The sequence below is a fragment of the Electrona antarctica genome (genome assembly GCF_951216825.1).
Source record: "Electrona antarctica genome assembly, chromosome: 14".
Taxonomy (NCBI): Eukaryota; Metazoa; Chordata; class Actinopteri; order Myctophiformes; family Myctophidae; genus Electrona; species Electrona antarctica.
In genome coordinates, this window is record NC_136795.1 from 6,212,972 (window position 1) to 6,225,045 (window position 12,074).

Sequence of the window (12,074 nt, forward strand, 5' to 3'; positions counted from 1 at the left end):
TACAACTACCACACCATCCTGCCCGCTCCGCCCAAGTGAGTACTACAACTACCACACCATCCTGCCCGCTCCGCCCAAGTGAGTACTACAACTACCACACCATCCTGCCTGCTCCGCCCAAGTGAGTACTACAACTACCACACCATCCTGCCTGCTCCACCCAAGTGAGTACTACAACTACCACACCATCCTGCCTGCTCCACCCAAGTGAGTACTACAACTACCACACCATCCTGCCTGCTCCGCCCAAGTGAGTACTACAACTACCACACCATCCTGCCCGCTCCGCCCAAGTGAGTACTACAACTACCACACCATCCTGCCTGCTCCGCCCAAGTGAGTACTACAACTACCACACCATCCTGCCCGCTCCGCCCAAGTGAGTACTACAACTACCACACCATCCTGCCTGCTCCACCCAAGTGAGTACTACAACTACCACACCATCCTGCCTGCTCCACCCAAGTGAGTACTACAACTACCACACCATCCTGCCCGCTCCGCCCAAGTGAGTACTACAACTACCACACCATCCTGCCTGCTCCACCCAAGTGAGTACTACAACTACCACACCATCCTGCCCGCTCCGCCCAAGTGAGTACTACAACTACCATACCATCCTGCCTGCTCCGCCCAAGTGAGTACTACAACTACCACACCATCCTGCCTGCTCCACCCAAGTGAGTACTACAACTACCACACCATCCTGCCTGCTCCGCCCAAGTGAGTACTACAACTACCACACCATCCTGCCTGCTCCACCCAAGTGAGTACTACAACTACCACACCATCCTGCCTGCTCCACCCAAGTGAGTACTACAACTACCACACCATCCTGCCTGCTCCACCCAAGTGAGTACTACAACTACCACACCATCCTGCCTGCTCCGCCCAAGTGAGTACTACAACTACCACACCATCCTGCCTGCTCCGCCCAAGTGAGTACTACAACTACCACACCATCCTGCCCGCACCGCCCAAGTGAGTACTACAACTACCATACCATCCTGCCTGCTCCGCCCAAGTGAGTACTACAACTACCACACCATCCTGCCTGCTCCGCCCAAGTGAGTACTACAACTACCATACCATCCTGCCTGCTCCGCCCAAGTCAGTACTACAACTACCACACCATCCTGCCCGCTCCACCCAAGTGAGTACTACAACTACCACACCATCCTGCCCGCTCCACCCAAGTGAGTACTACAACTACCACACCATCCTGCCCGCTCCGCCCAAGTGAGTACTACAACTACCATACCATCCTGCCCGCTCCGCCCAAGTGAGTACTACAACTACCACACCATCCTGCCCGCTCCACCCAAGTGAGTACTACAACTACCACACCATCCTGCCCGCTCCACCCAAGTGAGTACTACAACTACCACACCATCCTGCCCGCTCCGCCCAAGTGAGTACTACAACTACCATACCATCCTGCCCGCTCCGCCCAAGTGAGTACTACAACTACCACACCATCCTGCCCGCTCCACCCAAGTGAGTACTACAACTACCACACCATACTGCCCCCTCCGCCCAAGTGAGTACTACAACTACCACACCATACTGCCCCCTCCGCCCAAGTGAGTACTACAACTACCACACCATCCTGCCCGCTCCGCCCAAGTGAGTACTACAACTACCACACCATCCTGCCCGCTCCGCCCAAGTGAGTACTACAACTACCACACCATCCTGCCCGCTCCGCCCAAGTGAGTACTACAACTACCACACCATCCTGCCTGCTCTGCCCAAGTGAGTACTACAACTACCACACCATCCTGCCCCCTCCGCCCAAGTGAGTACTACAACTACCACACCATCCTGCCCGCTCCGCCCAAGTGAGTACTACAACTACCACACCATCCTGCTCGCACCACCCAAGTGAGTACTACAACTACCACACCATCCTGCCCGCTCCGCCCAAGTGAGTACTACAACTACCACACCATCCTGCCTGCTCTGCCCAAGTGAGTACTACAACTACCACACCATCCTGCCCGCTCCGCCCAAGTGAGTACTACAACTACCACACCATCCTGCTCGCACCACCCAAGTGAGTACTACAACTACCACACCATCCTGCTCGCACCACCCAAGTGAGTACTACAACTACCACACCATCCTGCCCGCTCCACCCAAGTGAGTACTACAACTACCACACCATCCTGCCCGCTCCACCCAAGTGAGTACTACAACTACCACACCATCCTGCCCGCTCCGCCCAAGTGAGTACTACAACTACCACACCATCCTGCCTGCTCTGCCCAAGTGAGTACTACAACTACCACACCATCCTGCTCGCACCACCCAAGTGAGTACTACAACTACCACACCATCCTGCCCGCTCTGCCCAAGTGAGTACTACAACTACCACACCATCCTGCTCGCACCACCCAAGTGAGTACTACAACTACCACACCATCCTGCCTGCTCTGCCCAAGTGAGTGTCTCACTTAAAACTACAACTACCACACCATACTGCCTGCTCCGCCCAAGTGAGTGTCTCACTTAAAACTACAACTACCGCACCATCCTGCCCGCTCCGCCCAAGTGAGTGTCTCACTTAAAACTACAACTACCGCACCATCCTGCCCGCTCCGCCCAAGTGAGTGTCTCACTTAAAACTACAACTACCACACACCATCCTGCCCGCTCCGCCCAAGTGAGTGTCTCACTTAAAACTACAACTACCGCACCATACTGCCCGCTCCGCCCAAGTGAGTACTACAACTACCACACACCATCCTGCCCGCTCCGCCCAAGTGAGTACTACAACTACCACACACCATCCTGCCCGCTCCGCCCAAGTGAGTGTCTCACTTAAAACTACAACTACCACACCATACTGCCTGCTCCGCCCACGGATTGCAACTGGGACGGGGCTGAGTCGGCTCAATCAAACTTCGCAACGTTCGCCACGGCAACTCACTCTCTTTAGCTCGCTCTGCGGTGGCTCTCGTTGCTCAAGTTCGGTAGGATCTATGGGGAGGATTTCAGTGTAATATGCACAGATTTTGGGGTTTTTCTAGTAGTGTATGTACAGATTACATAATCCAATCTGTGTTATTTCACCGTGTTCGGTGAGATCAGGTTGAGCCAAAAGTCTGTGTCAAAAACCCCAGAAAGAGGTCAAATACGTGAGAATCCAGGGGGGAAATGTATGACGTGGCAACCCATCTGCCCCATCGTGACACCCACACAACCGTGTGTGTGTGTGTGTGCGCGTGCGTGCGTTACTCTCTTTAAGCATCTGTTCTTTGTGAGCAAACTGCACACAACTCGTTTCTCCTCGCCAAAGTCAAAGCATTATTTTGTCAGTGTTTTCCCCCGGGAGGCATGCAGTGGAGGGAGTGTTTTTACAGCGAGTCAGAACTGCAAGTCTCAGCTGTCTTCTGTTTCCACTTCACTTTGGTGAGAAAGGTGTGTCATGATTGAAGCAAACATGAAGAGACCAAACAGGATGCATTAGGAAAAAAAGCCGTCTTTGGCTCTATCTCTGAAGCGAATAACATTTTAAAATAGTGTTGACTAGACTGTGTGCTGTATCTGACAGCTGCTCTTGATCTCATGACTACAGACATAAGGTGTGCCACATTGTGTGATCTGTAGGAATAGTTGGACATCTGTGGGAATAAAAAATATGTGTTTTGCAGGAATCGGCCCCATGGTGGCGCTATAACAGGACGATTTGAACAATTTGGGGTGGAGGTTCTTCCTTGGCCTATTGGGAGTGTGTGTTAAAGGTTTCTCACCGATCGGTCGAGCGATGCTTGTTGTGGCATTTCGTGCAAAATGGGCCCCTCCTGCAAACTTTGAAAGCCAATCGTAGTCAATCGCATCAGAATAATCTGACGGATACATTTTGATCACATGGCTACAGAGATACGGTTTGGTTGAGGTTTGGCCAAAAATCGGTAAGAGTAGCGAAAATCGGTAGGAGTAGCAAAAACGAAAACGCACCTACTTTACGTGGCCTAAATACCGCTAAGTTGAACTCTGCTACAATAATTAACGTTTGGAAACTGATGTTATGTGATGTCTACACCAGGGGTCTGCAACCTTTTTTAAATGAAGTGCCATGTTTTTATTTTCTAGATTGTCAGTGTGCCATATCAACATTAATTAATTTTAATGACACCACCTGAAAAATTCCATATTTTGATTGTCCACAAATATAAACTTTTTCCTTCTTTTTAAATATTTTCTTTCACGTTGTTATAATGATCATTAGACTCAGGGCAATAACAGAGTTCAGTTTTAATGAATGTAGAATGCAGCATGTAATTTACACACAATGTTGGCACTGGTGCCTAAGGTTGCCTACCCCTGGTGCCTAAGGTTGCCTACCCCTGGTGCCTAAGGTTGCCTACCCCTGTGGGCGACTGTGGCTCAGGAGGTAGAGCAGGTCGTCCAATGATCCATGGGTCGGCGGTTCGAATCCCGGCTCCTCCTGTCTACATGTCGAAGTGTCCTTGGGCAAGACACTGAACCCCAAATTGCTCCCGATGTGCTGGTTGGTACCTTGCATGGCTTCCGCCGCAATCGGTGTATGAATGGGTGAATGTAATGCACAATCTATGTAAAGCGCCTTGGATAAAAGGCGCTATATAAATGCACCATTTACCATTTACCATTTACCACACAAATGTGAGGGACATTTATTTGACTGCATTTCTTTTAATAGTTTATTTAAAACCAAAGATACTCTCTCACACACTTGGCAGCGGTGGCCGAACGGTTTGCGGAGCGGTCTTGATACCGGAAGGTCGCCAGTTCGTATCCCCGGACCGGCACGTTAAAATTACCACCGCTGAAGTGCCCTTGAGCAAGGCATTGAACCACTACCATGAAATGTTCTATGAGCAGGGCTTGGCTGTAAACAAGTATCTGATGCTTAGTCCAGTTACCCTGGGTAAATATAGTAACTTTGCTTTGCTTTGCCAGTGATCACCCTCCTGTGTGCCAATGTTGGCACTGGTGCCTAAGGTTGCCTACCCCTGGTCTACACGATTGTCACATCATTATTTCATCAGGTGCCAGTGATCGCCCTCCTTTGTGCCAACGTTGGCACCGCGGTGCCAAAGGTTGCCTCCACCTGCTGTACTGTACATGACCACCTCTTCTTGTTCATCCACCTTTCATTCATTCTCTCTCTCTCTCTCTCTCTCTGTTCCCCACAGATCCCAGACAGATCAGCAGCTGTCCACCTCTACCTCTGACCCTTCCCCACCCAGGCCTGCCACTGCCCCGTCGTCCACCTCCTCTCAGAGCCGCCAGAGCTCCGCCCCCACCGCGGCAGGGACCAAACCCACCTCTCTGCCACCCAACCTGGATGAAATGAAGGTGGGTTGACCTTTTTTTTTCTCCAGTGGGACAGATCCCAGGTCTGTTGTTATCACCTTGATGTAACCTATACCTGACTCTTTGGCCTCTCGTGTGAGGACAGTATTTTGGCGCCGATAAATACCCAGCGGTTGTTCCTAAGTACTTTGAGCCTACAGTGTCATCATGGACGCCGATGATGAACATTAAAATGTATACCGCCCTCAAACAAGAGGCTTAAATGTACCGCCCTCAAACAAGAGGCTTAAATGTACCGCCCTCAAACAAGAGGCTTAAATGTACCGCCCTCAAACAAGAGGCTTAAATGTACCGCCCTCAAACAAGAGGCTTAAATGTACCGCCCTCAAACAAGAGGCTTAAATGTACCGCCCTCAAACAAGAGGCTTAAATGTACCGCCTTCAAACAAGCTTCCTAAGTGACAACTGTCTTTGGTTTCCTTTTCTTTTTAGCTTAACAAACCTTTTGGCATATTGTTATTTTTAATCAGTATGGTGCACTGCAGACTGCAGACTCTTCTCAGTGCTGACTATACGCTATTGGCTTTTTATGAAGTAATTGGTGGATAGATAGGACTTGACTTTTGCAAGACAAAGACAATAACACGACACTACCAAAATGTCGACGCTGAAAAATGGCCGGCGTACTCAGAGCTGACAGAGTGATGGATGACGCTGTCATTATTATGCCTTCCTCTATTCTCTCTCTCTTTTTCTCCTCTCATCCGTTCCAATTTTCCTCTTAACGTTTTATCCTCCTATTGTTGCTGTTGACCAGGGGTCATTTTATCCTCCTCCTATTGTTGGTGTTGACCAGGGGTCATTTTATCCTCCTCCTATTGTTGGTGTTGACCAGGGGTCATTTTATCCTCCTCCTATTGTTGGTGTTGACCAGGGGTCATTTTATCATCCTCCTATTGTTGGTGTTGACCAGGGGTCATTTTATCCTCCTCCTATTGTTGGTGTTGACCAGGGGTCATTTTATCCTCCTCCTATTGTTGGTGTTGACCAGGGGTCATTTTATCCTCCTATTGTTGGTGTTGACCAGGGGTCATTTTATCCTCCTATTGTTGGTGTTGACCAGGGGTCATTTTATCCTCCTCCTATTGTTGGTGTTGACCAGGGGTCTATTGTTGGTGTTGACCAGGGGTCTATTGTTGGTGTTGACCAGGGGTCATTTTATCCTCCTCCTATTGTTGGTGTTGACCAGGGGTCATTTTATCCTCCTCCTATTGTTGGTGTTGACCAGGGGTCATTTTATCCTCCTCCTATTGTTGGTGTTGACCAGGGGTCATTTTATCCTCCTATTGTTGGTGTTGACCAGGGGTCATTTTATCCTCCTATTGTTGGTGTTGACCAGGGGTCATTTTATCCTCCTCCTATTGTTGGTGTTGACCAGGGGTCTATTGTTGGTGTTGACCAGGGGTCTATTGTTGGTGTTGACCAGGGGTCATTTTATCCTCCTCCTATTGTTGGTGTTGACCAGGGGTCATTTTATCCTCCTCCTATTGTTGGTGTTGACCAGGGGTCATTTTATCCTCCTCCTATTGTTGGTGTTGACCAGGGGTCATTTTATCCTCCTCCTATTGTTGGTGTTGACCAGGGGTCATTTTATCCTCCTCCTATTGTTGGTGTTGACCAGGGGTCTATTGTTGGTGTTGACCAGGGGTCATTTTATCCTCCTCCTATTGTTGGTGTTGACCAGGGGTCTTTGTTGGTGTTGACCAGGGGTCTATTGTTGGTGTTGATCAGGGGTCTATTGTTGGTGTTAACCAGGGGTCTATTGTTGGTGTTGACCAGGGGTCATTTTATCCTCCTCCTATTGTTGGTGTTGACCAGGGGTCTATTGTTGGTGTTGACAAGGGGTCATTTTATCCTCCTCCTATTGTTGGTGTTGACCAGGGGTCTTTGTTGGTGTTGACCAGGGGTCTATTGTTGGTGTTGATCAGGGGTATATTGTTGGTGTTGACCAGGGGTCTATTGTTGGTGTTAACCAGGGGTCATTTTATCCTCCTCCTATTGTTGGTGTTAACCAGGGGTCATTTTATCCTCCTCCTATTGTTGGTGTTGACCAGGGGTCTATTGTTGGTGTTGACCAGGGGTCTATTGTTGGTGTTGACCAGGGGTCATTTTATCCTCCTCCTATTGTTGGTGTTGACCAGGGGTCTATTGTTAATAATAATAATAATAATAATAAAACTTTATTTGTATAGCACCTTTCATGATATGAAATGCAGCTCAAAGTGCTTTACACAAAAAAGAAAAGAAAGGCAGGGCATAAACAATACAGTGAGGACATGAATAACATTTTTAAAAAAGACAAATAAATCAATTAAAAGCAAGGGTGTAGAAGTGGGTCTTGAGCTGAGCTTTAAAAATGTCTACAGAGGCTGCCTGTCGAAGGTACAGTGGGAGTTTGTTCCACGCCGTCGGCCCGTAGAAGCAAAAAGCTGCTTCCCCGTATTTTTTAGTTGCCATTTTTTAGGCAAAGCGAGCAGGCCAGCAGTGGAAGACCTTAGGGGGCGGTTTGGGACATATTTCGGCAGGCAGTCAAGTAGGTAGGAAGGTGCGAGACCATTGAGAGCTTTATAAACAAGTAAAATAATTTTAAAATCAATCCTAAAAACAACCGGAAGCCAGTGCAATGAGGCCAAGACTGGAGTAATATGTTCTCTCATCTTAGTTCTAGTTAAGACTCTAGTCTGGCTGCTGCATTTTGGACAAGTTGTAATCTGTCAGTTGATTTCTTAGGCAATCCAGAAAAAAGTGCATTGCAGTAATCAAGCCGAGAAAAAACAAAGGCGGATTAGCGTTTTTGCATCGTCCAGTGACAAATAGGCTCTGATTCGTGCAATATTTCTAAGATGAAAAAAGGCAATCTTGGTAACATGATTAATGTGTGAATTAAAATTCAGTTCAGAATCAATAATGATCCCCAAGTTCTTTACTGTACTGTTATCGATTCTTTCTGCTCACTAGAACCGATTATGAGAACTTCTGTCTTATCCTCATTTAGCTTGAGAAAGTTCTCACTCATCCAGCATTTAATGCTAGACAGACAGGTCAACAGCGGGTCTAAGGCACAGAGATCATCTGGAGCTACAGAAAGATATAGTTGGGTATCATCAGCATAGAAATGAAAATTGACTCCGTGATTGGTAATGAGTTCTCCCAATGACAGTATGTACAGGGAGAATAACAGAGGACCAAGAATCGACCAAGAATGGTGTTGACCAGGGGTCATTTTATCCTCCTCCTATTGTTGGTGTTGACCAGGGGTCGTCGCCGGGCTAGCTTGTGGTGGACATTGTTTGTCAAGATTCCATTTTTGTCACGGACATACCAAAATGAGCGTAATAATATTACCAGAAACACACACAGAGCTAGCCCTGAATGAGCGTCCATAGCAGGTGTGTAACTCTGAGAGGTTCCATTTGTACCCTCTCAGAGTTAAGGGGGTCCTTGCGAACCTCTAGTGCTAGTGGACTCATAATGTGCCCTGCATGGTGAACCTCTAGTGGACTCATAATGTGCCCTGCATGGTGAACCTCTAGTGCTAGTGGACTCATAATGTGCCCTGCATGGTGAACCTCTAGTGCTAGTGGACTCATAATGTGCCCTGCATGGTGAACCTCTAGTGCTAGTGGACTCATAATGTGCCCTGCATGGTGAACCTCTAGTGCTAGAGGACTCATAATGTTCCCTGCATGGTGAACCTCTAGTGCTAGTGGACTCATAATGTGCCCTGCATGGTGAACCTCTAGTGCTAGAGGACTCATAATGTGCCCTGCATGGTGAACCTCTAGTGGACTCGTAATGTGCCCTGCATGGTGAACCTCTAGTGGACTCATAATGTGCCCTGCATGGTGAACCTCTAGTGGACTCATAATGTGCCCTGCATGGTGAACCTCTAGTGCTAGTGGACTCATAATGTGCCCTGCATGGTGAACCTCTAGTGGACTCATAATGTGCCCTGCATGGTGAACCTCTAGTGCTAGTGGACTCATAATGTGCCCTGCATGGTGAACCTCTAGTGCTAGTGGACTCATAATGTGCCCTGCATGGTGAACCTCTAGTGCTAGTGGACTCATAATGTGACCTGCATGGTGAACCTCTAGTGGACTCATAATGTGACCTGCATGGTGAACCTCTAGTGGACTCATAATGTGCCCTGCATGGTGAACCTCTAGTGCTAGTGGACTCATAATGTGCCCTGCATGGTGAACCTCTAGTGGACTCATAATGTGCCCTGCATGGTGAACCTCTAGTGCTAGTGGACTCATAATGTGACCTGCATGGTGAACCTCTAGTGCTAGTGGACTCATAATGTGCCCTGCATGGTGAACCTCTAGTGGACTCATAATGTGCCCTGCATGGTGAACCTCTAGTGGACTCATAATGTGCCCTGCATGGTGAACCTCTAGTGGACTCATAATGTGCCCTGCATGGTGAACCTCTAGTGCTAGAGGACTCATAATGTGCCCTGCATGGTGAACCTCTAGTGGACTCATAATGTGCCCTGCATGGTGAACCTCTAGTGCTAGAGGACTCATAATGTGCCCTGCATGGTGAACCTCTAGTGCTAGTGGACTCATAATGTGACCTGCATGGTGAACCTCTAGTGCTAGTGGACTCATAATGTGCCCTGCATGGTGAACCTCTAGTGGACTCATAATGTGCCCTGCATGGTGAACCTCTAGTGGACTCATAATGTGCCCTGCATGGTGTCAAATTAAATGGCATAGCCTGGGCCATGGCTCAGTGGTCCAGGCACCTTGGCTGGCAATCCAGTCTGGCAGTGTGCCGCGGGCTCGACTCCCGATCCCTGCATGTCTTTCCCCCCATCTCTCTCCCCATTTCCTGTCAGCCTACTGTCTGTCCTTCCATAAAATATATAAAATAAAATAAATTTGTGGCGAAAGCCACAAAAAAAACATTTTAAATGGCATACATGGCATGAGCAGACAGTGGCCTTGTGGTTAGAGTGGCCGCCCTGAGACTGGGAGGTCGGGGTTCGATCCCCGGCCGGGTCTTACCCAAAGACTGTAAAAATGAGACCCAATGCCTCCCTGCTTGGCACTAATCAAAATGATTCCCGAGCGCGGCACGGCTGCGGCTCACCGCTCCAAGAGATGGGTCAAATGCGGAGAACAAATTTCACTGCGGTAACGTGTGTGACAAATCGTACGACTTTGACTTTGACCATGGAAGAGACCATGGAAGTCTTTCCTTGATCGTATGCGTGTACGTACAGACACATTGATGACCCCTGGTCTTGACTTTCTCTGTTTTTATTCTCTCTCGCTCTCTCTCGCTCTCTCGCTCTCTCGCTCTCTCGCTCTCTCTCTCTCTCTCTCTCTCTCTCTCTCTCTCTCTCTCTCTCTCTCTCTCTCTCTCTCTCCCCCTCCTCTTGTCAGGTGGCCGAGCTGAAAGCAGAGTTAAAGCTGCGCAGTTTGCCCGTGTCGGGCACCAAGAACAACCTCATCGAGAGGCTCACCAACTACCAGGAGCTGAACGGAGGAGGTACCTCCTCTCCAGCAGCAGGGGGCGCTATAGGGCCAGGGGCTGGAGGAGGCAGCAGCACAGGAGGAGGCGTCTCCTCCAAAACCCACGATAACAACAACAACGCCAGTGGTGGAAAAAGTACTCACTTTTATTTATTTTTTATTTTAAGAAAAAGTATCAATACCGTAATGTAGAAGTATGCTTTGTTACAAGTTAAAAGTCCACCGTTCAAAATTGACTTGATAAATAGTACACAAGTATGGGTACCAGTAAGACGCCTGAGGGCGACGTGCACGCATCCAACTGGGTGACAGCAGACTGCTGGGCGAGCACTGGCGCTATGGAATGGGGGGGTCAGAACAACATATCTGCCTGGGTGACAGCAGACTGCTGGGCGAGCACTGGCGCTATGAAATGGGGGGGTCAGAACAACATATCTGCCTGGGTGACAGCAGACTGCTGGGCGAGCACTGGCGCTATGGAATGGGGGGGTCAGAACAACATATCTGCCTGGGTGACAGCAGACTGCTGGGCGAGCACTGGCGCTTTTTTCGTGGGGGGGTCAGATCAACATATGGAATGAATTTTGTACTGGCATTACTACAGTCATGACCTGAAGTCAGCTTGTGTGGTACCTGGCCTTACTACAGTCATGGCCTGAAGTCAACTTGTGTGGTACCTGGCCTTACTACAGTCATGTGCGGGTGGAATTTTATTAAAACAAAAATATGTGGTCTATAGACACATCCAAGTGCTAAACCGACAAAAAACAGACAAAGGGTCAGTTTATTATTAAACCACACAGGTAACTAAGACCCGTTAATTCAATGGCATCCCTCCGTTATCTGTCGTTCCCACTGAGAACAGTCTATTTATTATTATGGCACGGCGAGACGTTCTGTCACAATTGAGCAATTTCAACAGATTAGGCTGTCTGCAGTAAACAATTGCTTTTTAAAGTACATGATTATATGCAATCATCCAATTATCTATTCATGAGATTCATGAGCAGATGACGCTCCTATGATAATATTTTCTCCTTTTATTAATTTGCTTTTTCCACTGAGCCTTGCCTAGGACGGTGAAATGGAGTCAATTACAATATCAGTGGTTCCCAAACTTTTTAGCCTGAGACCCAAAAAAGAAATTAGATGCGGGACCCAAACTAGTGAAAATAGCCGATCTACAAGCTCACAATGCGTGAGCCTCGCTGTGAGCTTGTAGAT

At 48.5% G+C, this 12,074-nt stretch overlaps 1 protein-coding gene across 1 annotated transcript in view; it reads left to right on the top strand.

Moving 5' to 3' along the window:
- LOC306936190 (myocardin-related transcription factor A-like) overlaps window positions 1-12,074 on the top strand; it is a 113,214-nt gene that overhangs the window by 79,780 nt on the left and 21,360 nt on the right. The window contains exons 11-12 of the mRNA XM_079519680.1: window positions 5,184-5,346; window positions 10,761-10,986. Coding sequence (XP_079375806.1) covers window positions 5,184-5,346; window positions 10,761-10,986 — 389 coding nt within the window. The remainder of the gene's footprint in view (window positions 1-5,183; window positions 5,347-10,760; window positions 10,987-12,074) is intronic.